This window comes from Leopardus geoffroyi, chromosome E2 (genome assembly GCF_018350155.1).
Source record: "Leopardus geoffroyi isolate Oge1 chromosome E2, O.geoffroyi_Oge1_pat1.0, whole genome shotgun sequence".
NCBI lineage: Eukaryota > Metazoa > Chordata > Mammalia > Carnivora > Felidae > Leopardus > Leopardus geoffroyi.
This window is the reverse complement of record NC_059335.1, coordinates 56,657,112-56,682,979: the sequence shown is the minus strand read 5'-3', so window position 1 is coordinate 56,682,979 and position 25,868 is coordinate 56,657,112. Positions and strand designations below refer to the sequence as shown.

Here is a 25,868-nt window from a genome sequence, read left to right as displayed (position 1 = left end):
CTTGATGTGGTGCCTAACAGCCCAGGTCAAGGGTAAAGGATCGAGGATGAATGAGTGTCTTTTACTTCTAAACCTTGCTGAAGTAAGTCAGAAAGACCCTACGATGGTCGTTTTCAAAGGCTGTCTTTCATTAAAGCTCATACACCCAACAGTGACGCTGTTAAAATGGGAATATACTCGGGGTGACAAAAGTAAAGGTCTCAGATATACTTTATGAATATAAGGATATTGGTGGAAATTTATGAGGGAATATCTAACTTGAACCTTTGGTAGGTTTCCAGAAACTTGACAAAATAGTGCAAATTGGATTTTTTTTTTTCCAAAAGACATTTTTGGGATACCTGGTGAGCAAACTCCTTAGAAAACACTTACACATAATTCTTCTACTTAATTAGTTGGAATCGTTACTGACGGGGATTCCTTAGGGTGACAAACAGTAAAGTGGATGACAAGGAGGTGTGTTATAAGACAACCCACCCAACACAAGGAGGGACTATTTCCTGAGGGGCCACCATGTATTGGGCCTTGCTACCAAGAACTTCCATATATTGTCTCATTTAATTCTTGTAAGTAGAGCTCAGGTATACTTTATGTAAGGGCCATGTTCTCGACTATGTCAAATAATTGAAAATGCGCATAATCCAAGAGTACTCTTGACAAAGAATGTTATGTCTTCCTCTTTACCAGCTGAGGCAGCACCGAGTGTGGCCAAGGCAGATTTAAGGAGCGAACCCTGTCTTTGGCAACAAGAGGAAATGAAAAACTGACCCGTGTTGCATTCGACCCAGCATCATAGAAACATGGCGCCATGGGAAAGAAACCAGTCACAACATACCACCTCCTGTGGGATCCCATTTATGTGAAATGTCCAGAACGGGCAAATCAAAAGAGCCAACGGGTAGACCCGTGGTCTCCTGGGACTGGGCAATTTGGGGAGGAAGTAGGGAATGAGTTCTGATAAATACAGGGCTTCCTTTGGGGATGACAGAAATGTTTCTAGATGTGTGCCCAAGTGAGACTTCACAAATATTTTCCATATTGCATCTGCCTAATTCCAACTCATACAGAATGCTGCCACCGTGGACTATCGCCAACGCAAAAGGAAGAAAGAGATGCTCGAATTCGCACAGCTGATAAAAGGAAGGGCCAGGATTGGAACCCAGCTTTGCTGGCGGGCAGACTTCTTCCTTCCCTTGCAAGATGCTGGCAGCGGCACTGTGCCCTACCACTAGGGGGAAAAGGCGTCTGGCAGCCGCTAATGTTTATGCACATGTAGTATTTATTTTGTTCGGCGTGGTGCTCCAGGCTTGACATCTGCTACCCTTTGGGGGCCTTACCATTATCCCCCTTCTGCAGAGGAGTTATGCAAAGCTCAGAGAGGTAAGACGCCGTGTTCAAGGGCTCTCAATTAGCAGTGGAAACGTAACTGAAAACCAGACCTTTTGGACATGGGAGCCAGTGGTCTCGACCCCTGGGCTGCACTCTTGTTAGAACATATCGATCTCCCCGATGAACTGACAGGCACATCCTGAAGATGCATTTCCAGTTGACTCCCTGACAAGCCCAAAAATTAATATTCTGTGAAAACCTTCTAGAGCCCTCTTAACATTCCCTGTATCTTTCCCCTTCCTCCCTAGTCCTTGGGATGTGGACACTGATGTAAATGGCAGCCACATGATGATGCGCATTACTGGAGCATTTTCGGACAATCGGGGCTGGACTCTGATCTGAAATGACTGTGACAAGAGAAAATGAAAACCGCTATGCTAAGGAAGTTTCCATCATGGGGCACTGGGTATGTTTTTAATCTAATAAAGAATACCTAAGGACAGAGACCTCAGAATGCTTTCTGGAAAGAACTCTAAGATAATGGAGGAGACAAAGACAATTTTTGCTCCAATAAAGGCTCAATTTTCTGACTACCATACAGAGGCAGGTGGTATGAAACACAGAGGAGTAAGAGGGTTTGAATGTCTCGGGCAGCACAGCAGTTGAAAAGCGTGGCTCGGAGTCCCATTGTCTTGGCTGTAATTCTTACTCGTGGACTGACGCTGGGTATGTCAGCTGTTATTAGATTTGGCGACGAACACAGAGGAGCCAGCCTAACAGTGAGCTCAATGAGACAGAAGTTCCTTACTGTCTCAAGTAAGACACTTCTGGAGAGAGGCAGTCCGGGGCTGGTGTCACATTCCACGGGCAACAGAATCCTGTCCCTGTCTGTCTTTCACCACCTTCTTAGGACACAGTTTCCACCCTCAAAGCCACCTTATGAAACACAGCGCCTGCCTGAGGTCTAGCCCCCAAGACTTCATTCCGGCCAGGACAAACGGGCAATCTTCCCAGCTCCCGTGGCCCCCAACTCATCCCAGGAGCGTGACAAAATGCCATGCTTGTAGCTCGCTGGCTGGTACTCTACCACACGGCCACACCTAGCCGCAATATGGTTTTCACGCGGACACAATGATGCTGTCGTATGCTGGGGTTCATTACTAATGGAGAGAAGAATGGGTATGGAGGGAGAGGGCTCCGCTCTCCTGGGAAAATTGTTTTCCAACCTCCCTAAGCTTCAGTGTCCTCCCTGGAAACATGGAGATGATCACGCGTCTGTGTGTAGGATGCTTATGGTGAGTCAGGTAGACCGTGCACAGGAATCCCTTGGCATAGGGCCTCGTCCCAGCTCCCACTCACGCAGTGCTCACCGCTACCCGCAGCTATATGCTACTGGACCGTCCTCAGAGGAACAGGCTGGCCGGAGCTCACCCTGAGACTCACCACAGAGAGGCACTAGCCAATGTCCATGCTCCTCCAGGTTCCAGATGTGCAATGCACAACCCAAACTCTTCATTTCCTCCTCTGGGCGGGTTTCTTAACCTTGGGAGTGCCGACCTCTTGAGCCAAATAATCCTTCATTGGGGGGCTTGTCCTGTGCGCTACATTCAGCAGCATCCCTGGCCTCTACCCACTAGATGCCAGTGGCGCTCTCCCCTCCCTTAGTGGGGTGACCCAAAGTGTCTGGGGGCTGGGAAGAAGGTAAGTCGTCTGCAGGTGAATCACTGCTCTGTAGTGTCTGAATCCACATGACGTGTCTCAGCAATAGCCTAGGTCTCTTGGATTATCTCTTTTAAGTGGATGGGTCGACATTTCAAGTTAAAACATGTCAAAGGCACTTTCCCAAACTGGTAGAAATCCAACCAGCCATTCTTGAATGGTGCATCACACACAGGAAGCACCTAGGTAACTTAATTTCCTGGATGTAAGTTACTGTGCAAGTCCTCACCTCTAACCCTGGCTGAGAACCCTAGTGTGAGCCGACGTGCACAGAATCTCCTTAGCAGGAGAGGGGGCGAGATCACAGAAGTGGGAAGAAACGCAGAGGGACAGATGGCCAGCAGCTCATTGAGTCTAGCTTTGATGGCCCAGGGGACAGACCCTCCATCAATCTGGATAGAGACCTTTCTCAAAGACACAGAGGCCAACCCCAGAGCCAGGAGCCCTGCCCTGTCCTCCCCACCGAGACGGTCTCTGGGTTCGCAACCCCTTCCAACCACAAACACAGCGGATACAAACTGCGACATGCGGAACACAAGCAGAAATCCGGAACAAGAAGAAAACACTGAAAATCCCCCAAACCAAACTTGTGAGCAATCTTTGAAAAGAGCCAGTCTTCTGAATAATAAAATAGCTTTGGGTACTATGCTTGGCTTGAAAAAAAATATGCAGCCATAATTACAGCGAGAAAGCTGTGAGTCTATTAAAATTTTTTTCTTTGATACTGGAAAACTCAATTCATGACCTATATTTTATAAAACATATACTTGAAAGGGATTTTATACGCCCTCTTCCCATGGAGCTCAGAATATCAAATCTATTCCATTTACTTATGAAGGGAGGTGGTTCTATACATAAATTACTCAGGGCTTCTCTTAGTCTACTGTCCATGTATTAAGGTGAAGGGATTCACAAGTTATTTGTACAGACGGATGGAAACAGCATTCTGCCCTCTGCCCTTGGAAGGGACGGTGTTCTTAGCACAATGGTGCTGCAGTAAAAGCCGGTTTATCAAGCTCTCTGCTGATTATAAATCTTTTCTAACTGACATTTGTAGACTATCTTGACTGATGGTCTTGCATGCCTTATGAATCTTCGAGGAGAGTCCTCCCTGAGCCTCCCCGAAACTACCACTAGGGGGGGGATCTGGTTCTATTTGAGGAGGCTCCTGCCAGTAACTAAGGGTTGCTCTGAGTTACCTGACCAGCGAGGCTATAATAAAACCACTTTCCTTCTTCCCTCTTTCTCCTTCATCTACACACACACACACACACCCCTCTACACACGTGTGAATGCACACAGATATATACTCACATATGCACGTAAGGAAATATTCTCTAGGCTCAGGGCGGCAGATTTGAAATAATCTTAACCTTTCCACGGATGACGTAGTTAAAGGGCAGTGGGTGTTGCAGACAGAAGACCAAAGGGCACAGGAGTTAGTCTGAATTTGAACCCCAGCTTCATCACCTATTGGCTGTGTGACTTTGGGGAAGGAAACCTAACCTCCCTGAACTTCTGCTTCCTCAGTTGAAAAAGGACTGGAAGGATTTCATCGAGAGACAAGTGTAGAACCTAGACCAGTGCTAGAAAAATTACCCTGGCGGCTTGCACTGCTTCCTTAACCAGGGGCAGGGACCATCTCCCTCCCTCATTCCTAAGGAGATGCTCCCAGGGGCTCCTGCCTTTTTCTCCTGTGCGGGAGTCTGCAGACTCTATGGAGTCAGGGTCTGTGTTTGTTCTGTGCACCCCCTGTTCCAACATCACGCTTCCTGAGCAGCAGCATATTCTCATACCTAACAGGCACTCCAGAAATATTTGTTGGAGTAATGAAGAAATTGCCAATAAAGAGAATGTTTATTTAAAAATCAAATAAAAAGGGAAGCTTGTAGTGACTCACACTTTCCGCCATTTGGGGCTATTTGTTCATTGCATGAAATGTACATGAGTGGCTACTGTGTGTCTGGAACTCTGCTAAGTGAGGGAAAGGGAGAAAGAGAAAATAATCTGGTCCCCCTGGTCTTGAGCTTACGCTTTAGAAAGAACACTGAAGGTAAAATCTAGTTCGTACTTTCAGAAAATTTATCAACCTATTAAGGTTTATACTAATACCATAATTCCTCAAAACATAGATGGAATCAGTTATAGTAATCCAGTACCGTAAAATGAATCAATATTTAGCATTCCCCCATCCATCATGGGCTCACCACAAAATCTTACATGACCTCTCCACCTCCACTGTGCCCACCCTATCCAGGCCACTGTGCCCTCGAGTCTGGAATGCTGAAATACTCCTGGTTGACTGATGGCTTGTTCTACATGGACTAGCTCAGGTCCTCTTGTAACAGTAAAATCATATTTTTGCCACTGTCCTCCTTAAACCCCCACTAAATTTAAAATACAACCCAAACTTATGGAGCTCCAATCCAGGGTTCTATAAACCTTTCCTGTAAAGGGTGAAGTAAAAAGTATATATATATATATTTAAAAATATGTAAAAATATTTTATTTATTTTTTCAAATGTTTATTTTTTTGAGGGGGGAGGGTAGGGGAAGAGAGAGGGGAGGGGGACAGAGGGTCCGAAGCTGGCTTTGCACTGACAGCAAAGAGCCCGATGAGGGGCTCAAACTCACGAACCATGAAATTTCAGAGAGCTTCTCTGAAATTGTAACTGTTTAATGCCCTTGTGGATGTGTTCCTCGGCTTTACACATCTGTAGCACTAAAAACTCCTGGGCTATTCTGAGCGAATCCTTTGGTATGAGGGTTGGATTTCAAGGCTGTGGCGTTCCCCACGGTCTTTGCCATAAAAACTCGAAGACACTCTCATTTTTATTTTGCAGTTCTCAACTTTCACCCAATTTTCATTTTGGCCAAAAACTCTGGTCAGATTTATTCTTTCTCAAGGTCGTGGAATGATCCCTAAGTTTCTGAAGCTATGGAGGCCTCTTTCCCCTCCCTTCCCTTCCAAGTATTATTTCTTTATTAATTAAATTTGTAATTGTATTTTGCATCACTGATGTCATAGGTCTCTCTCAAATGTAGAGTGGGGTGAGGAGGACTCCCGGCTCAAGTCGGAAGTACATCCAATGAATCAGTGGGGCATGACTGGCGAGTGTTTGTTTCTACGAGGATACGTCCCCCCAGTTCGCCAGGTTATCCTCAGTGCCTAGAGTGTGCAGATCTGATGTGAAGGAGTTGGAGTATGGGGGGCTGGCAGTGGGGAGACAGACACACAAGGGTAGCCAGGAACAAAGCCAAGCCTTCCTTATTAGAGAGAATTGTGACTCAAGAAACAAAGTGGGGTCTGCCTCTTGAACTGGTCTCCAACCCCACGGACTCATACAGGAAGTTAGGTGGAGAGAGGGCTAGGAATAAAAACGCAAAGAGTGGTTTTCAAAGTTGCCCACATTAAAGATGAGACACACAATGTTAGTGGGTGGGTATGCTTGTGACAGAATGAAGGGGTCCAGGCATTCTCCTGTGTCTCACATGGCCTTACGGTATCCTGAAGGCTCCAGCGGACCCGCGGTACTGGGTCTAATATGTGCAGCGGTGTCCATCAGAGAGGGGCCCGGGCATAAAGGAGGGAAAACTTAGTGGCTGCAACGAGGTTGTTGATGGGCTTGGTTTGGAGCCCCTGTAAGATATCACCAGGGCTCCCCAGACATGGTTAGGAGCAACTTGACAGGATTCAGTTTCTTGAGTAGCTGGCAAGGTTCAGATAACTCAACTCTTTTGATACACTTTATTTCTAGAAGCTGCCCTTTGGGAAGATGTCTCCGATTGGATTATATAACTCATAAATTTTGTTTTATGGTCAACTGCACCAGAGTGATCTGTGCCATAATTCAAGGGCTGCCTGATGCCATCTGAACGACACTGCAGCACATTAATGACATCTTTTCCGGGAACCTTCCCTCAGCTAAGACTCCAATGACAGCTCCAGGAGAGAGAACAGGATCCACAATTTTAGTCCTCTTCCTCGAACACAGAAACCAGGGAGGGTTCTAGAGCAGAGTAGCTCAGGACCCACTGATAGAGCCAGTGAAGTGACCACTAAAGCTTGGAGACGTGGGGTATAATCCAGAAAAGCAAAAAACAAAAATGCCCACCAGCATGTTCAAATGCAAAAGGAAAGACTAACGTTGTACCCTCATGCATGAGCTTGGCCAAGATACAGAGATGATCCTGTGATTAGAAGCACCACCCTAACATAACACCCAAATGTCACGAGCACATCCTCTATCCTGTGCATCCCACTTCAATGGGTTTATCCTCGAGAACTGTCATGCGCAGAGGAAGAGACACGTTCTCTCCCGAAGATCTGATTATAAGCATGGAAGAGTGGAGAAACTTAAATCAATAGAGAATGGTTAACTAGATGATGGCAGATCCAGACAGTGGCTGTTTAAAACAACGACGCAGCCTGACATTTATTGATTTACGAAGAAGTCCATAGGACCCTGTGGAGGGAAGAAAGTGGGTTACAGAGAGGAACGCACGGCTCCGTTTCTACAAAATTGTGTCGAGCATCCCTGTGTGTAGACATGCCCAGACAGAGCCCTGGAGCTATGCTCACCAACATGGAAGCTGTGCTGTTCTCTGGATGGTGAGATTTGAGGGTGACTGGACTTTTTTACTTAAAAAAAAATGCTGAACAAAAGCTGAATTGCTTTATTTTGTTTTTTTTTAAAGAAACACATCGCCTTAAGAAAACAAGCAAAAAATCCGAATTGTCACATGCCCAATATTCCAGAGCCCATAGGATTGGCTGGGGTAGTTGAGGCGGGGAGAACTCACCAAGTCAAAGTCCAAAAATACCAATGAAGGACAACATGACAGTTTGGCGGACAGGGAAGCCACATGGCACTCACTACGGCATATGAACAGGGGGCCGGAAGGGGCTTTACCACCAGGTCATACCGACAGGCTGAGGATTTGCACTGAGCCAGGTCTCAGATACCCACTATCAGATGTCAAAACCACCTTGCTGTAGCCCAAGCTGTTTGGGAAATACCAACTGTCGAGCGGAGCTGAGCTCTCAGGACAGACATCTGCTCCAAAGGCCAATTGATGGGATGTTTTTCTTCATGTCTGTCACAGTTAGATTCCAAACAAAATTCTTTTTGTAGTTTATTTATTTTAGAGAAAGGGAGTGTGTGAGAAAGAACAGGGGAGGGGCAGAGAGTGAGAGAGAGAGAGAAAGAGAATCCTGAGCAGGCTCCGTACCATCAGCACAGAGCCCGCTGTGGGGCTCGATGCCACAAACCCCGAGATCACGACCTGAGACAAAAATCAAGAGTGGGACGCTTAACCGACGGAGCCACCCAGGTGCCCCTGGATTTTTAAAAAGTAAAAGGAACTGAGGGGCGCCTGGGTGGCTCCGTCGGTTCAGTGTCCCACTATAGCTCAGGTCATGATGTCTCAGTTCATGAGTTCGAGCCCCGCGTCGGGCTCTGTGCTGACAGCTCAGAGCCTGGAGCCTGCTTCGGGTTCTGTGTCTCCCTCTCGCTCTGCCCCTGCCCCGCTCACACTCTGTCTCTGTCTCCCTCTCTCAAAAATGAACATTACACGAGATTTAAATAAAGGTAACTGAGCCTCAGATAACAGAAACTCAGGTGGACCCCAGAGGAAAAATAACCGACAAAGCCCTCTTCGGGGAGGCTGGCCTGCGCCCCTCTGGAATAAGCATCCACGGAGCTTCCCACGTTTCAGTTCGTACTTGTAGCCAGGCCCCCTACCTGGCTGTGCCAACCCGGAGGGGACGAGCAGCGCCTGACGGGTCCGCAGCTGTACCCTCAGAGCTAAGAATGATGCTGGCACACAGGAGGTGCTCATAACAATACTGGATGGCAAGAAAAGCAACGAAAGAGGGAGGAGAGGAAGCCCCAGGGCGGGCAAGGGCACTGGCGCTCTCACAAGTCAGAAGGGGATGTAGCTGCTCATCTCTATGCTTCTCCAACTGCCAGGAGGACACATCTCAGCCCCAGTTTTCTCTCAGGAGTCAGAACACGCACCTCCAAGCCCTGACCCCTAATTAAAGAGAAAGGTCAACATCATTTGTCCTCCTTGGTCGTGTCTTTTAGGGACTAAGCGAATTCTTCCCACTACCTCCCTCCCCCGACATCCCTCAAAGCCGATCCGTCTGTCCAGGGGTGGGTGCCGTTCTCCGGGCTGCCCCCGCTCACTGGGCATGTTCAGGGTGGCCGAAATCATGGAGGGGAGAACAGAGCTAAGGCCAGCCCAACAGCCAGCTCCCGTATCTTGTTGGTTGGAAGGCTGCCCCTGAGCTTCTGGAACCTGGTTCGCCCATGTTCATGAGTGGCCAAAGGGGCCTGGGAATTAAAGTCCCTCTGGGTATAGTTCATGACCAATATCTGATGGGCGTGTGGGGATGTGTACTAACCGGGCCCCTGGGTGGGAATGACTCTAATGTATGTGTTTTATGCATTTTACAGGGCCCCCCAACCTAAAGGTTCAAGCTCACAATTGCCCACCCTGGTAGCTGGTTTCAGGGGGCACCTCGAGTTGGGCAACTTCCCTTACCTGGAACACTCCTTCCTTGCTGTCCTGCACCTCGGGTCAACCCCAAGCCCTCAATCCTCATCTCAGGGTCTCGTGGTTGGCCCTTCTCAAAGGTGCCCAGAACACTACTGGTGGCAAAACAGGGGAGAGTTGGTACCAATAGGCACTGGGGGCCCTGACAAGTGTGCCCTCCAGGAACTTCAAGGGTCCCAGCCCTCTTTCCCCACTCACAAGGTCTTGGCATGCCCTGGGCATTCAGAAAACCAGGCTCGCGCAGAGCTCTGGCTGGCCCCACAGAACAGCCGGGCCCGGGCTTGGGTCCCATAAATCAATGCCTTGTGGCTCCACGAAAGGAATAGCTCATAATTTGCGAAGTTCAAAGACCATTATTTTCTGTTGATCTTTCCTCATCCAGTACTGATTCCCCAAAACAATACCCTGGAGTTTAGTGCTGAGCAGCTGGAAATGGTCTCCTGTCTGCACACCCAGATAAATATGGGTGACCTTCCTCCATGACAGATTGGTGTCGATGGCATATCCAGGTACACTGGAACATGAAAATGATGCTTGGTTTGTTGGGAGATGAATGTTCCTTCACACAAACTGCATGTCTCTTTGCCTTACCTTCCCTAAAGGGTACGCTGCAGGAATAATAAGAATCAGAGCAGCATTAACAATACTCTAGCATTTCTTGCCCATTTGTTATGTTGCAAGTGCTGAGTGAAGCACAGTGTCCCATTTTATCGGTGCACACGCTTCTCTAGGGTAGGTACTATTTATTACGCACCCACCCCATCTACAGACAAGGTGACGGAGGCTTCTAGAAGGTTCAGGAAGCTGCCCAAGGTCTCACCTGGCTAAGGAGCTGGGGGGAGTATCACATGAGCTCTGGGCCACAGGGCCATGCTCAGGACCAGTGGCACAATTTTGGGGGCAGGGTCTGGGTACAAAAGGAAAATTCAAAGGGGACCCTTGTCCAACACCTACTAATAATTTTAAGGTGGTGACAGCAGAGCCTGAGCGTGGGGCCCTGAGAGGCCTTGCAGGTCACACCCCACGAAGCTGGCCCTGATGACCTGAACTCAGAAGAAAGCAATGTGAGTGACAACATGGCCCACGGGCAGCACGGTTTAACCCTAGAGACTGAGTAAGAGCACACGTTACACCAAAAGGGATTCCGTGAGGTCCACGTTTAGTCAGAAGAGCTCGTTACTTTCCATCGGGAGCTACATCAGTTCCTCTGATAGAGCAAATACCTCCCCCCTGCTGGGACTGCAAAGGGCTCATGGTCAAGAATGTGAGGGACGGCGGGGGGGGGGGGGGGGGGGGTCATGTCCAAGTCATACGCGGGAAAGAGCCTGGAGCCTGTGTTTCAGGCCAGAGACACGGACACAGGTTCTGGCTCACCAGCCAGCCATGTGACTTTGGACCTGAGATTCATTTTTTTCAGATGTGCGATGGCGAGAGTGGTATCCACCCCTCAGGATAGAAAACGGGGTAGTGGAGGAACTGCTAGAATGTCATAAGGGGGAACAGTAAGTGCTCAACCCAATGCTATGACAGTGTGATGGCCGTTCTCACCATGAAGTTTGTGGGACACTTGAAAGAGCTCATGGTTTGAAGGTCAGGGAGACAGACTGAGCCCCGAACACTGGCTCCCATCTATCATTTATGTGAATACGGCAAAGTCACTCAACTCATTCCAGGGTCAGCATCCCCTTCTGTACAACCCATCTGCCATGGGGTCTACGACACACAGGATTCCACCAAGCACAAAGGGGCAGGGCATTACTGAAATCAGACAGGCCATCATCTTTACAGCCTGTCAGGGTTCATGGTCAGAACCTGTAAGTGGTTCCTTTCCCAGATTCCCACCGTACTCAGGGGGGCTTTAGGGGCCATCCTGCCTGAGCTCTCTTGGGAGGTGCTGAGCCATCTAAATGATTTTTCCTCTCGAAGTTTTCCACCACGTCTCCCCATTCTTGACCCCAAATTTGATTGACTCTCTTTCAACTCCTGCTTTCTAGTCAAACCCAGAGGGGGCTGAAAAAGAAAAACAATGATTCAGACCAAATTCTGCACAGCTGGAAGAAGTCACATAGATCTCTGAGTCTTTATGTGTTTTTAGAGGATAATCCCCAACAGTAGTAGAGGTTGGAAGTGCTTTATGTTTTGCCTGGAGATCCGTCCATCCTAACCAAATTGCTTTGTGCTTTAAGAAATTCAGTGTACGTAAAAGATTCCATTTTTCTTTGAAAATATGACATGTATATAAAGCAATAAAACTTGAAATTCTTCCTGAAACTTTAAGGAAGGGCACAGCGGGAGGAAAACTGGACGGCGTCTAATCATATACACACATAATATACAAAGACACGCACGCGCGCACAGCCGCCTCCGACAGAAGCGCTGTCATTTACATTTAGAATACTTTCCAGGACGGGCTCAAATTCCAGTCACTCACAGACGGAAACTGGGAATCATTTTCCTGCTCTGCTCAAACTCTAACCTCTTTAACAGCTTTCCCTATCAGTTCCCTTAACTCGACCTGCACATCGGCTTGTTTAAGAGATCTGTGAACGTTAAACCCAAATCCCAGGCTCTCTCTTACAAGAGGCCACCCTTCCATTAAAAGGAGCCTACGAGGGTGTCTGGGTGGCTCAGGTGGTTAAGCGTCAGGCTCTTCGTTTAGGTTTTGGTCATGAACTCATGGTTTGTGAGATCGAGCCCTGCGTTGGGCTCTGTGCTGACAGTGCAGGGCCTGCTTGGGATCTCTCTCTCTCTCTCTCTCTTAAAAATCAATCAATCAATAAACAACAAAGAAAGAAGCCTACGGAGAGGAGAGGTGTTACTGGAAAAGTCTGCCTGAAATTGATCTGACCCACCTCTACCATCGTTCCAGGCCTGTTCCAGGCCTGTTATTACCTTCCTGCCTCGTGGGCTCCCCCAAATGCCCTCTAGCTCCTTTTTATAGACTGCATTCAAGTCGCAGGAGGGGAGCTCGGCTCCTGCCCCTGGGGAGCAGATAAAGTGCCCAGAGCTGGGGAGACAGGTTTAGGCGCCTTGCATACAATGACTCAGGGGTAGTCTAGGCAGGTTACCATGACGACGCTTGAGGAGCCTCCTCTGTCCACCAGTTACTGACACATCCCGTCAATCAGTGAAGGGGAAAAACAGAACCCGCGGAAGCAGTGCTGGGGCTCTTGTCTCCCGTCTGCCCCACTGAATCACTTCTTGGGGCACCATCCAGACACAGCCACAGACACAGTCTTCATATGGTATGTACTCATTCCGGTGAATTTTAAGACTTACAATCAAAGTCTAGTCTCGTAATAGGGGCTTTTCGACTTTGCTCTCTTAACTTTCTCAAGCATCCTACTCAGCAGTGACTTCTGCTGCTGGTCACAGAATGCATTTATTCGTATCTCTTGTGCCAAAAAAAGGGAGCTCTAAATTCTAACACCTTCCCTGGAAGGTTAAGTGTGGAAAAAAGGTAACAGGAGCCCTGTAGTAACCCTGTGATTTCCATAACGTAGGTGCCTGTATTTCCAGAGAGAAGTAAAATGTCTTGCCTTTGGCCCTGTGACTGAGGCCACAAGGTTTCTCCATGCACCTTGTGTAAGGAAAAGGAGGGGGAAAAAAAAAAAAGTCGTACCCGTTTTTTCCAAAATGGTTCTTATTAAAAGACAATTACGAAAAGGAATGACTGAGGAGCCTGGGGGGGGGGGGACCTTAATTTTCTTCAAAGGCCTGCCATCCCACAGAGTTCAACCTTGGGCCGTCACAAGGGTGAGCTAGATCTATTCACACAGCCTTGAAAGATCCTTGGAAGGTCGCTTTCAGAGACGAGGAGAGAGATTTTCACAGCCTGCAACACCCCAGGCATGTTCTGATTTCCAGATTTCCAGGGCTTGCTTCCACCCAGGGAAATAACTGGGCAGTGCTGATGTGTATCACAAGGAGGAGCAGGAAGAAAATAGTCTCTAGCATCCCCAAAGGTCACATAGTATCCCACTTCCCAAGCCAGTATGCTAATGGAAGCCAATGTAACATACCTGTCGGTGATCCTTCCATGACATGGCCAATGTAGGGGCCTTCCCGAAAGATCGGTCTGTTGTCATTCTGGTCAATCACGATGACTTCCAGAGGAACCGGCCCCTCGAGAGTTTTGCCATTGACATCAGTGGTCTCCACAAAGAGCTATTGGAGCAAAGAAATTGGGGGAGAGAGAAGGCGTTAATTCATTATGAAAATTGAAGTCAGGTTCTCTGGAGAAAGTAGGTTATGCCAGCAATTTTAGGAGCCCTTGGCAATATTCAAGCTTCGGTCTCAATGGATAGTCACTGGAACTAGAATAGAACCGCAACATTATAGAATAAACGACAAATTTCAGTTCATATTAGGTTCCCCCCTGGGAAGTTCACAATTAATTCATCAAATCTGCAAAGGAAGTCCAAAAAAGAAAAAGAAAAGAGAGAAAACACTCACAATCAGCCATAGCGGAGAAAATGTGCTTACAATGTTTCTGTTTTTTTCCCCAACATCATTATGCTTAAAAGGAACGTTATGCTAATAAAAATAATTGACTAAGCAGTTATGAACAGAGTACATTAAGAAATAACTGAAAGTGTTTAGGACAATGTTTAGCAGAAATTCGGGTCAGTAAATATTTAGAGAGGGCCTTCCCAAGGCAAGGAAGGCATTTGCACGGGTCCCGAACAAGACCTCGGGATTGCTGCCCACAGGGCCCCTGTAATCGAGGGGGTATTTCACAATCCCACAAAACACTTCCATACAGAACTACCTTCAGTTTGCAAGGATGAAGAAAATAATCCCCCCCCCCCCCACCGCCAAACCCCAGCTTTATTGTTGATCTTGGAAACAAGGAGTTACATCATGGCATCTCCAGTGAGTTACAGTGACCTTATGCTCTCCTTTTCTGTGCCTGATTCTGCCTTGGTCTAACTCGGCGGCAACACTAACTTCTCCCGGGATGTCAGTGCTGGTCCCTGGGCTGGACGAGGCTGAGTATTTCCCTGCAGTCGCAAACCTTGGGGAAAGGGCTTCTGCGGGTACAACAAGCCCCACTTTTCGCGAGCCAGGTGGCCTTGAGCCATATCCCTACTCTCTCATTTTGTCACCTGTGAAATGATGTTAATAAAACCACCCACAATTAGGAATAAGAATCAACATTATCCAGTGCTTTACTGGGCTTACTACTCGATAAACTCATCTGGTCTTCCTAGTAAGCCTGTGAATCATTGGCAAGCAGGGAATGGAAGCAAATTAGAGGTTAAGTGGTAGAATCTGGATCTGACCTCATGAAGTCAGCCTTCAGGGTTTATATTTTTAACCATTACCCACAATGTTTTTAAAGCACCTACTCTAATGCTCTCCCATGATATACCCCAGAAATATTAGCCGCTGCCATTGTTGCTACTCGTATTGTTATCAGCACTATTGTCAAAACAAGCCCGAATTAGGAAAGGAGAAGAGAAAACACTTCTGTTACAAATCAGCACGGTTGTACCCCACCGGATGGTGCTTCAAACGGCGATCATCCTTTCGAAAGAAATGTGGGAAAATTCCACAAAAGCTATTAAGGGCTCCCACGCTTTGTTCCATCTGGATACCACTTCTGGGTGGGTTTGAGTTTGGAGGCACTTACGTGTAGGAACACATTCACTGTAGTGTTATTTCATGATTAGGACAATGAATCACCACTGGCGTCCGCTAAATGCCCAAGCAGGGGGGACTGGTTGAATGAATGTTTTTACGACATAAGAGAATACAGCCATTGGATAAAATCATGATTTAACCTTGTTGACCCCTTAGAATAGTGTGCGTGAACACGCAAAAGAGCATGGTCATCATGCATGTGTAACGTACGTCTGTGCACAGAATTTGAAGGTGATAAGCAAAAAAACGAACCCAGGTAAGCTTGAGCAGAATATTCTTCTTCACTTTTTTCTGTAGTATTCATCCTTTCACTAGCAAATAAATGGGCAGAGGCTTTTCACATCTGCACACAAAGGAGAGCTCACAGAGAATGAACTATACTTTGATGCTTTTTTTTTTTTAACACGCTATGCAAATTCTACTAAACCAAGGAAAGCAAACAAAACCTTGGGGCAATTTTGTGTAATGAGGACGGCCTGACCTTTTGTCCTCCCAGAATAGCCAAAGACTTGACTTTTACTCAACCAAAACCCCTATGTCTAAAGACAACAAATATCTAGGATCTGAACCCTAAGCTTCTTGTTGGTTTGTACACGTAGGGCAGAGAGAGACCGAGGGTCCCTGATGGGTAGGTGGCAACGTTAACAAGCAAGGGAGCTTACTTACGGAGCTTATCTTAGGCAGTTGCAAAATAGGGAGATCTCTGCACCGCCCCCCCCCCCCCCCCCCCCCCCCCGAGTTCCGAAAGTTTACACAGAGGCCTTCGCAGGGCTCGATCAAGTGTACCATACATTGGCCCAGCAACACATCGCTCTCTCAAAGCTGCATCCTTGAAAACAGCTCCCACTGTGGGAATGGTGGGCAGACCTTATCTTTCAAGGACGGGGAAGGCGTGAGGAACCTCTCTGATCGATCGCCTGAATCCGGCTTCCGGGTCAACCGGAGGTCACGACCTGGCTCATGAACTCTCGATGACCCTCTCCAACACTTCCCCATTGAACAAGCTTTGGGCAGTGTCGGAAACCACAAGTAGGCTAGAGGAACAGAATCCACATTTCCCCAAGTGTGCAAAATGCTGAAACTGGGAGGGTAGACTCCAGATCCATCTCAACATAAGGGAAAGACACACAGAAACTAAGGAGATATAACTGATTAGGGTGACTACGAAATGTCCAGCTGAATCTGATAAAACCAACAATGTCAGCACACAACCTGATAGCATTTTGTGTTACCATACTACCCAGAGTTTGATTTCTGGATTTTTCAGTGGAAAGCAAGATCATGAGAAGCTAAGTGCTTTGGAACAGCATTCAAAAATAGCAAAGTGCTCTTAAGGGGCATTTATTAATTTGAAAGTCAATTTAACAGAAAGTTCATTGAGATATGAATATATGTCAGTCCCTACCCTGAGTGTTACAAATCTAGCAGTCAACAAGATATTCCGGCATGAAAGAGACAGGTAATAGGCAATGTAAAACACAGGAGTAAAATAATTTCAGTTAGAGATAAGCAACATGAAGGCAGAGAACAGGGTCACATATTAAAACTACACTGTCTAGGGGGGCCTGGGTGGCTCAGTCAGCGTCTGACTTTGGCTCAGGTCATGATCTCACAGTGCATGAGTTCAAATCCCACGTCGGGCTCTGTGCTGACAGCTGGGAGCCTGGAGCCTGCCTCAGATTCTGTGTCTCCCTCTCTCTGCCCCTCCCCTATCCATTCTCTCTCTCTCTCTCTCTCTTTCTCCCTCTGTCTCAAAAAAAAAAATTAAAAATTAAAAAAAATCCTACACTGTCCAATTTGGAAGCCACTAGCCACATAGGGCTATTTAAATTTAAATTAGTAAAGATAAATAAAATAAAAAAATCTAGTTCTTTCATTGTGTTAGCCACATCCAAGAGCCCAGTACTGGTCACCGCCCTGGACAATGTGCCCCCGGTGTTCCTCCTTCTCAGGCTTTCAGGCCCGAACTGCAATCAGCACATTGGACTTTCCTGGATCTCAGGCCTTTGGACTTGGACTCAATTACACAACCAGCTTGCAGAACCAGCCTTGCAGAAGTCGAGGGACTTCTCAGCCTCCTTAACTGTGTGAGCCAATTGCTTACAATAAATCCCTTTGTATAAAGATGTATGTATATGTGTGTCTATCTATCTAGCTATCTCTTTATCTCTTTTATTTCTCTGGAGAACACTGACTAATACAGGCTTCCAGGGTATCTTTTCAGATTTTTAATTAATTTATGTCACCCCATAATGGACATCTCTCAGGAGTTTCTCATTCCTTTACTTAGACAAGTCTTTTTATCATCTGGCCCCAGCCCAGTTCTCCAAACTCATTTAATGTCCTAAAAGATGCCCTTTGTCCTTATTATCAAACTACACAAATCTTTTTTCCGTTTTCCCAATTTACGCTGCTCCTTCCCAGCACGGGTACTTTCACACGTGATCCTCCCACCTGCTGTCCTTGGTCAACCCTATTTATCCTTCAGATCTCAGCTCAGATATCACTAGCAAAGAAGATCCTTCCCTAGTCCTCCAGACTAACTAGCCTGTCCCTGGTTTACAGTCCCGTGGTATGGTACCCTTCCTTTACGGCATTTCCCTTAATATAGCATATTTACTTGTGTGACAACTCCATTACCGTCTGCCTCTCTGACTGGTCCCATGAAGGCAGAGGTGTGATGAATGTTCTTGACCATTAACGAATCCCCAAGGCTGAGACCCAATGTCTGCACATAACAGCCACCTGATTTAACACTGATGGCACAAAGCTGATTTAATACTGATTGCATGAAGAGGCAGTACCTCTTTAAGAGACTGGCGTCCAAAGTTTGGCCTCGGCTCTGGCCATCTGTCCTTTCTGTCCATCCCTGGCAGGTACGAGCTGCCAGTCGGTCCGAACTCCACGGACTGTCAGTCAGGTGACTCTTCGTGCAGTCTTAATCCATGAAATAAGAACCACAGTGGTAAATAATACCTAACGACATTAAATTAGTTACTCGCCTTTTAAAGAAGGGAACTCATGTTTATTTGGTGTCCAATGCACGTCTGGGCTTTTTATGCGTTGTCTCATTTGGCTCAAAACAACCTGTAGAAACACCCACTGCAGCAAAACTCAGAGAAATGTTAAGTGCTGGTCTATAAGCAAAAGCTAGTTTGTGATCCCGGGGGATCCAAACGTAGGTCTGACTCTAAAATTCACGCTTTCTTCCACTCTGCCCTCATTTGCCAAATGGTCTTTCATGGGCTTGCTTTGCGTTTTTGTTTCATTTTCTTTACCGTGTTATTTGCTTCATAGTAAATAGCTTTACATTGCTATGTTTCATTGTTGCCTCATTCAAGGCAAAACTATCCATGAATTGAGGGATATGATGAGCTTATTATAAATTTTTTCCTGATAAACATGAAAATACTTATGAAAACACTATAGGCTGAGGGGCACCTAGGTGGCTCAGTAGGTTAGGCGTCAGACTTCAGCTCAGGTCATGATCTCACGGTTCACGAGTCCGAGCCCCATGTCGGGCTCTGTGCTGACAGCTCAGAGCCCGGAACCTGCTTCAAAGTCTGCGTCTCCCTCTCTCTGCCTTTCCCCCTCTGGCGCTCTGTCTCCTTCTGTCTCAAAAATAAAGAAACATTAAAAATTTTTTAAAAATAAAATAAAACACTATAGGTTGGGGAATATTACACTATTAGCCTAGCTACAACATGCTCCCTTCTAGAACGTCAGATTTTCTGAAAAGAAAAGAAAGAAATTTTCCCTCTTATAAATGTGCCTCTCAAATGATCAGGGTGAATAGAGTGGGAAGGGAACATGGTATGCAAATCACCCATAATCTGTTTAAAGCAAAAATACTTTATCCAAGAGTAGAGACATGAGGGTCCTGTGTGAACAGGAGCCAATTCTCCCACCTCAAGGGCGTGGTAGATGGGCTCCAGGTTTCCATAGAAATAGAAAAGCCCCCAGAGATTTTTGTGTAAGGATGCTATTGCGAGTTTATTTATAATAGATGATCTCTCAAGGTTGAGAATGTTGGAAGATTACAAAAAAATTTTTTTAACATTTATTTATTTTCTTTTTTTAAAAAAAATTTTTTTTTTCAACGTTTATTTATTTTTGGGACAGAGAGAGACAGAGCATGAACGGGGGAGGGGCAGAGAGAGAGGGAGACACAGAATCGGAAACAGGCTCCAGGCTCTGAGCCATCAGCCCAGAGCCTGACGCGGGGCTCGAACTCCCGGACCGCGAGATCGTGACCTGGCTGAAGTCGGACGCTTAACCGACTGCGCCACCCAGGCACCCCAACATTTATTTATTTTCAAGAGATAGACAGAATGGATGGAATGCAATATCTTTTTTTTTTTTTTTAGGTCGTAGATCTAAAGTCAATTTGTTAAATAAGTATTAAAATGTGTTTTATAAAACACGATATTCTCCAAAAATCAAGGTTGATATATAAACATTTAAAGGATAGCCTAAACAAGCCAGGGAGGGGCTGACAGAGGGAGACACAGAATCCCAAGCAGGCTCCAGGCTCCACACTGTCAGCACAGAGCCCGACATGGGGCTCGAACCCACGAACCATGAGATCATGACCTGAACTGAAGTCAGACACTTAACTGGCTGAGACACCCAGCTGCCCCTGGAAGATTTTTAAAAACCAGATTTTCCACTATGGAAATATATAATGTTTCCTGTCGTAGGAGAGAAGAAGATAAAATGAATTCTTAAGTTGTATGGTTAGTATGAAACTCAAACTGCCCTTATGTTTTGCATCTGACTTCTTACATAGTTAATTAATAGAGTATCATATTCATTTATTATAGGCTCCTCTCATAGAGACTTCTGCATTCTGTGTGTGTGTGTGGGGGGGGGGGGGGATGTACTCATGGCCCAGTCAGATCACAGACAACTGAAAGGCAAGAACACTGTTTTCTAGGTATTCCTTCTATGCATAAGTGCCTGGATTAAAGAAAGCACTGATGGCTATTTTTACCAAGTTTCTGTTTGCAATTCTCCCACCCTCCCCACCTACCAACATGTCACAAAGATCAAACGAGACTTTCCCGTTGAAGACATCCTCAGTGATCACTGAAATTACAACCAGACTTTGAATCAGAAAGCCTGTCTTCCGATTTGGGGACATGCTACCTTAGAGCATCTGTGGCCGGTGGGATGACAGTCTTCCTAAAAATCTTTATGTCCTACTCCCTGGAACCTGTGCATATGCTAACTTACATGGCAAAGCAGAATTAAAGTTGCTGATCAGCTGCCCTTAAAACAGTGAGATCAGCCTGGATTATCAGGGTGGGCCCAATATGATCACAAGCGTCCTTAAGAGCGCAGGAGAGGAAAGGTCGGAGCCAGAAGGTGAGAACAGACTTGAGCAACCATCACTGGCTTTGAAAATGGAGGAGAAGGCCACCTGCCAAGGAATGTGAGCAGTCTCTAGATGCTAGAAAAGACAAGTGTCCTCCTGCATAGACTTCAGAAGTGAAGGGCGGCCCACCGGCACATTGATTTTAGCTCCGTGACGTCCGGGGTGTCCTCTAACCTATGGAAGCGTGTGATAACAAATTTGCGTTTGCTCGGAGTCGCACGTTTGTGGTCATTTGTTGCAGCTCCTGTGGTCTCTAATGTATGGGTCAGACCGTAACATTTTCAGAATGAAGGCAGGTGTTACTATTAACTATTAAGCCCAAACAGGTGCACACCAAGCCTGCCCTAGGCAAGGAGGGTAACAGGACAATTCGTGTAATTAAGTAATTTCAACTTCCCAGGTCAGTTTGCGCACGTAACAAATGGTGTTCGGGATATCATTCTCCATTTTGTTTTTGTTTTGAGTAAAAAGATAAAGGACTGTGTGTAGCACAGTTACTGGCACGTAGGAAATTCTAAACAAGGTCTGTTAGATCAGGGGAGAGTTTGGTGACCTTGGCCTTCATTTGCTCCCAACAGACCTTTACTGAGACTTTTGAGAAGGTGGACGAAGTACCTCGATTTAATCCTTGTCAGCCATTACTCCCTTCAAACTTCTTTCCTATCTCACTATTCCAGATTTCTCTTTGACACCAATTACTTGCATTTCAAGTTAGTTTTCTTGGCTTCATTCACTTATCTAAGTTGAATCTCATTATGGGCTAGCTCCTGGAGAGTTCCCAGGGAAAAGATATTTTTAGCCTTTTGTTAACATTCCCCTGCCTTCACTTCCACGGCTCTGTGTGGCATCTCCCCCTTGACGGACTGGATGTGGTGTTTATAGCTCCCTCTAAAAGTGATCAAAGGGGAGATTCAAGTTTCCGACTCGCTAGATTATTAATTAAGGATCTTGATACTGTTATCAAATGTTCTTTGAAAAGCTTGTACCTCTTGGACTGTAGTATTTCCTTTGTTGATCCGAAATTTTACTTTTAAAGTGTGTTTTGCACCAAACGTAATGAGAGCATATTTTTTTTTTCTTATGTATGCGTGCTCACAACCATGCTGGACTTCGAGGACATTTTTCTATTTAATTTTTGAACTAATTTTAATTATGTGTAAGAAATCTATGCAGATATTCAAAATAATTTTATTTAAGCAGCTTGGGTAAAGTCCTAGTGAATATCCTCTACCCCAAGAGGGGACACAGGCTGAAAATTTTAATTGGTTCAAGTAGAATTTATATAAATCATGGATATTGGAATTGTACCAGATCAGTTAAGGATACATACAAGGGTTAAGGGGATTTTTGTACAAAGATGAGAAACATAATACTTTCGAAAACAAAGCTGTAAGAGAAAATTACTGAGGATTTTATTTTCACTTGTTGTTCTCCGTCTCCAAAAGCAAAATTCAGAGAAAGAGAATGGAAAGAATGCAGTATCTTTTTTTTTTTTTAGTTGATAGACCTAAAGTCATTTTGTTAAATAAGTATTAAAATGTGTTTTATAAAACAGATATTCTCCAAAAATCAAGGTTGATATATAAACATTTAAAGTATAGCCTAATAAATTCCAGGTGGATTAAAGTATTAGGAGAAAAAAACCCCATTGAATATTTATGTGATAGAGTGGGGAAGGCCTTTCTAAACTGGTATTAAAGATATAAGTTAAGTGAATTATTGAGAGATTAAAAAACTCAAAAGCAAGTTTTTGTATGACTAAAATATCATAAATAAAATAAATAGAAAACTGGGAAAAGTGGTTGTGTCATATAAAACAGATGTTTACCATCTTGAATATATAAAGAGCTGGTTAAAAATCAATAAGGACAAAACAGCAATTAACAAAATCAGAAAACAAAACGGCAACAAGCATTATAAAATTAAATGAGGTAACTTTTTGCTTCCAACATTGCCAAAATAATTAGGAAAACCTAATAGTGTTTCTCAAACATAAGGAAACAAATACTCATGCATTACTGATGACACTAAAACATCTTTCTGGAATGCAATTTGTCAATATGCATCCCCAGCCTCGAAAACATGTGATGTTGCATATAGAAATTTAGCCTGGGGGATATCTGTGTATCTCGGGGACGAGCAGGTGGGGTGGGGGGTGTTTGATAACATGTATATTCATTTCAATATTGCTTACAAATAGGAAAAATTACATGGGGCGCCTGGGTGGCTCGACACAAAGTAGAACACGACATTGCAGAAACACTTTAGGGAATGAGAAAATATGTTAATGGTATGGTGTTCATAGTATGAAGTAAACGTTTGACTGCAAAATAGTACGTGAAGTATAATGTCTTTTTCGAAGAAGAGGCAAAGACATTACACAATTAAGATTACACTGAAAGATTAGCAGTGATTTTTTTTTTTTTTTTTACTCTGCTTCTCTACACTCTTCTAGATCTTCTATAATGGGCGTGTGTTAATTTCAGAGTTAAAATGCATCTATGAAGTTTCTATTAAAATTGACTGCAGATTGGCTACGGTTTATCACAAGTGGGGAGTCACGGGAGTATGTTAAACTTCAGGACATCTGGCACCTCTCAGTGTTGGTGATTAATGGGAAGCACGTGAGCGTTAAGTATGACAGAGGATCATCGGTATTGCAGCACAGCCAGTGGCTGGCTTTTCCCCTCTCCCAGGCCTCTGAGTTTTGGATTAAAAAAAGAGTCTCAATGCACTTGACAGAATTCCCCAGTAGGGAACTTGGACTCTTCAAATTTCGTTCCCTTTTTTTTTTTTTTTATGTGTATTTATTTTGAGGGAGGGAGTGGGGTAGGGGCACAGATAGAGGGAGAGAGAGAATCCCAAGCAGGCTCTGTCAGCACACAGCCCGACACAGGGCTCTACCCCTCGAACTGTGAGATCATGACTTGAGCCCAAATCAGGAGTCGGATGGTGGCGCCTGGGTGGCTTCGTCGGTTGAGTGTCCAACTTTGGCTCAGGTCATGATCTCCCAGTTTGTGGGTTCGAGCCGGTGGTGGGCTCTGTGCTGACCGCTTGGGGAGCCTGCTTTGGATTCTGTGTCTCCCTCCCTATCTGCCCCTCCCTCCTTCACTCTCTCCCTCTTACAAAAATAAATAAACATTAAAAAATTAAAAATGAAAAGAGTCGGATTCTCAACTGACTGAGTCACCCAGGTGCCCCTGTTTTCTGAGCCCTCAATGTTATCAGTGTCTTTTTCTCTGAAGCTTCACTTTTTTAAAAAAAAAAATTTTTTTTAACGTTTATTTATTTATTTTTTTTTTTTAATTTTTTTTTTTCAACGTTTATTTATTTTTGGGACAGAGAGAGACAGAGCATGAACGAGGCAGGGGCAGAGAGAGAGGGAGACACAGAATCGGAAGCAGGCTCCAGGCTCTGAGCCATCAGCCCAGAGCCCGACGCGGGGCTCGAACTCACGGACCGCAAGATCGTGACCTGGCTGAAGTCGGACGCTTAACCGACTGCGCCACCCAGGCGCCCCAACGTTTATTTGTTTTTGAGACAGAGCATGAACGGGGGAGGGTCAGAGAGAGGGAGACACAGAATCTGAAACAGGCTCCAGGCTCTGAGCTGTCAGCACAGAGCCCGACGCGGGGCTCGAACTCACGGACCGCGAGATCGTGACCTGAGCCGAAGTCGGCCGCTCAACTGTCTGAGCCACCCAGGCACCTCATGAAGCTTCACTTTTAATCTTGCTAATCAAGTCTCAGAACCAGGAAAGAGCTCAGGTTCTAAGCACAGACTTCAGATTTAGAGTCCTCCTCTTTAAGAGGGGAGAGGGGCACCTATCTCACAGGGTTTATGCGAGGTAAAATACATGATGTTTGTAAAGCACTCAACAAAATACCTGGCACATAAAAAATGCTAAATAAATAGAAGCTTCCAGTTATCCTTAAAGGTTTTTTGTTTTGTTTTGTTTTGTTTTGTTTTGTTTTTTTTTTTTGTGTGTGAAACAAACAGAAAATTCTCTGTAACATTAAGTTTCTGATTAGCGTTCATGGTCTCAGGCATCTAAGGAAAAAGCTGACTTTAGGAAGCTGAAGCTCATTTTTTTAATGTTTAAAAAACTTTTTTTAAGTTTATTTATTTTTGAGAGAGAGAAACCAAGCAGGGGAGGGGCAGAGAAAGAGGGAGAGACAGAAAATCCCAAGCAGGCCCCACACTGTTAGCACAGAGCCTGACTCGGGGCTTGATCTCACAGACTGTGAGATAATGACCCAGATCATGACCCAGATCATGACCTGAGCCTAAACCAAGAGTCAGGCACTCAACCGACAGAGCCACTCAGGCACCCCTTATTTTTTTAATGTTTATTTATTTTTGAGCGAGCACAAGTTGGGGAGGGGTAGGGGGTGGGGGCAGAGGATCCGAGAGTCCTTTGCATTGACAGCAGAGAACCTGATGTGGGGCTCGAACTCACAAACCTTGAGATCACGACCTGAGCCAAAGTCAGATGCTCAAGTGACTGAGCTGTCCAGGCACCCCTGAAGCTCATTTAGAATCAAGAAGATACCCATGCTTCTGGGTGCCAAGTCCCCCGTTTGGAGCTCCATGTGAGGAGTGAATGTGGCCAAGGTCATGGTCTCTCCTTCCTGCCTCACTCTCACCCTGTTCCCAGAACCAGTGTGGTCCAAGGAAGGTGTCAGTGCCCAGCTCCAGGCCCACACTGTGGGGACTCAGCTCTGAGATGACCTCGTCATCTTCCTGGCTCTCACCAAATGTCCAACTCCTCATCCCTGCTACACTGGTCCTGCTCTCTGGGCTTTGGGCCACCCATGCCCTTGGTCTACTTAGCACTGTGGGTCTGCCTCTAATCCTGCTCTGGTCCCTCCTTTGGAACAAAGCACAGAACTCTGTGCCCCTCCACTTGTGCCTTTACCAGCGGGGGCAGTGCTTTGTTTTTTAAATTGAAGAAAAAATATATGTTTTAGTTTGTTTTTCGAGAGACATAGGGGAGGGGCAGAGGGGGAGACAGAATCCAAAGCAGGCTCCAGGTCCTGAGCTGTCAGCACGGAACCTGACGCAGGGCTCGAACCTACGAACACGTGCCCCTGAGTTTTACAAACCAATTTGACAATAAATTTCATATGTAATAAACAAACAAATAAATAAATAAAAATAAAAATAAAATTAAAAAAAATTTTATTCTCCTGAAGGTGGAAGAAATAGCACAGAGAGGCACCATGCACTCTCTGGC

At 45.6% G+C, this 25,868-nt stretch overlaps 1 protein-coding gene across 1 annotated transcript in view; it reads right to left on the bottom strand.

Annotated features, from left to right (window-relative positions):
- CDH13 (cadherin 13) overlaps positions 1-25,868 on the bottom strand; it is a 1,038,962-nt gene that overhangs the window by 376,237 nt on the left and 636,857 nt on the right. The window contains exon 6 of the mRNA XM_045441270.1: positions 13,632-13,776. Coding sequence (XP_045297226.1) covers positions 13,632-13,776 — 145 coding nt within the window. The remainder of the gene's footprint in view (positions 1-13,631; positions 13,777-25,868) is intronic.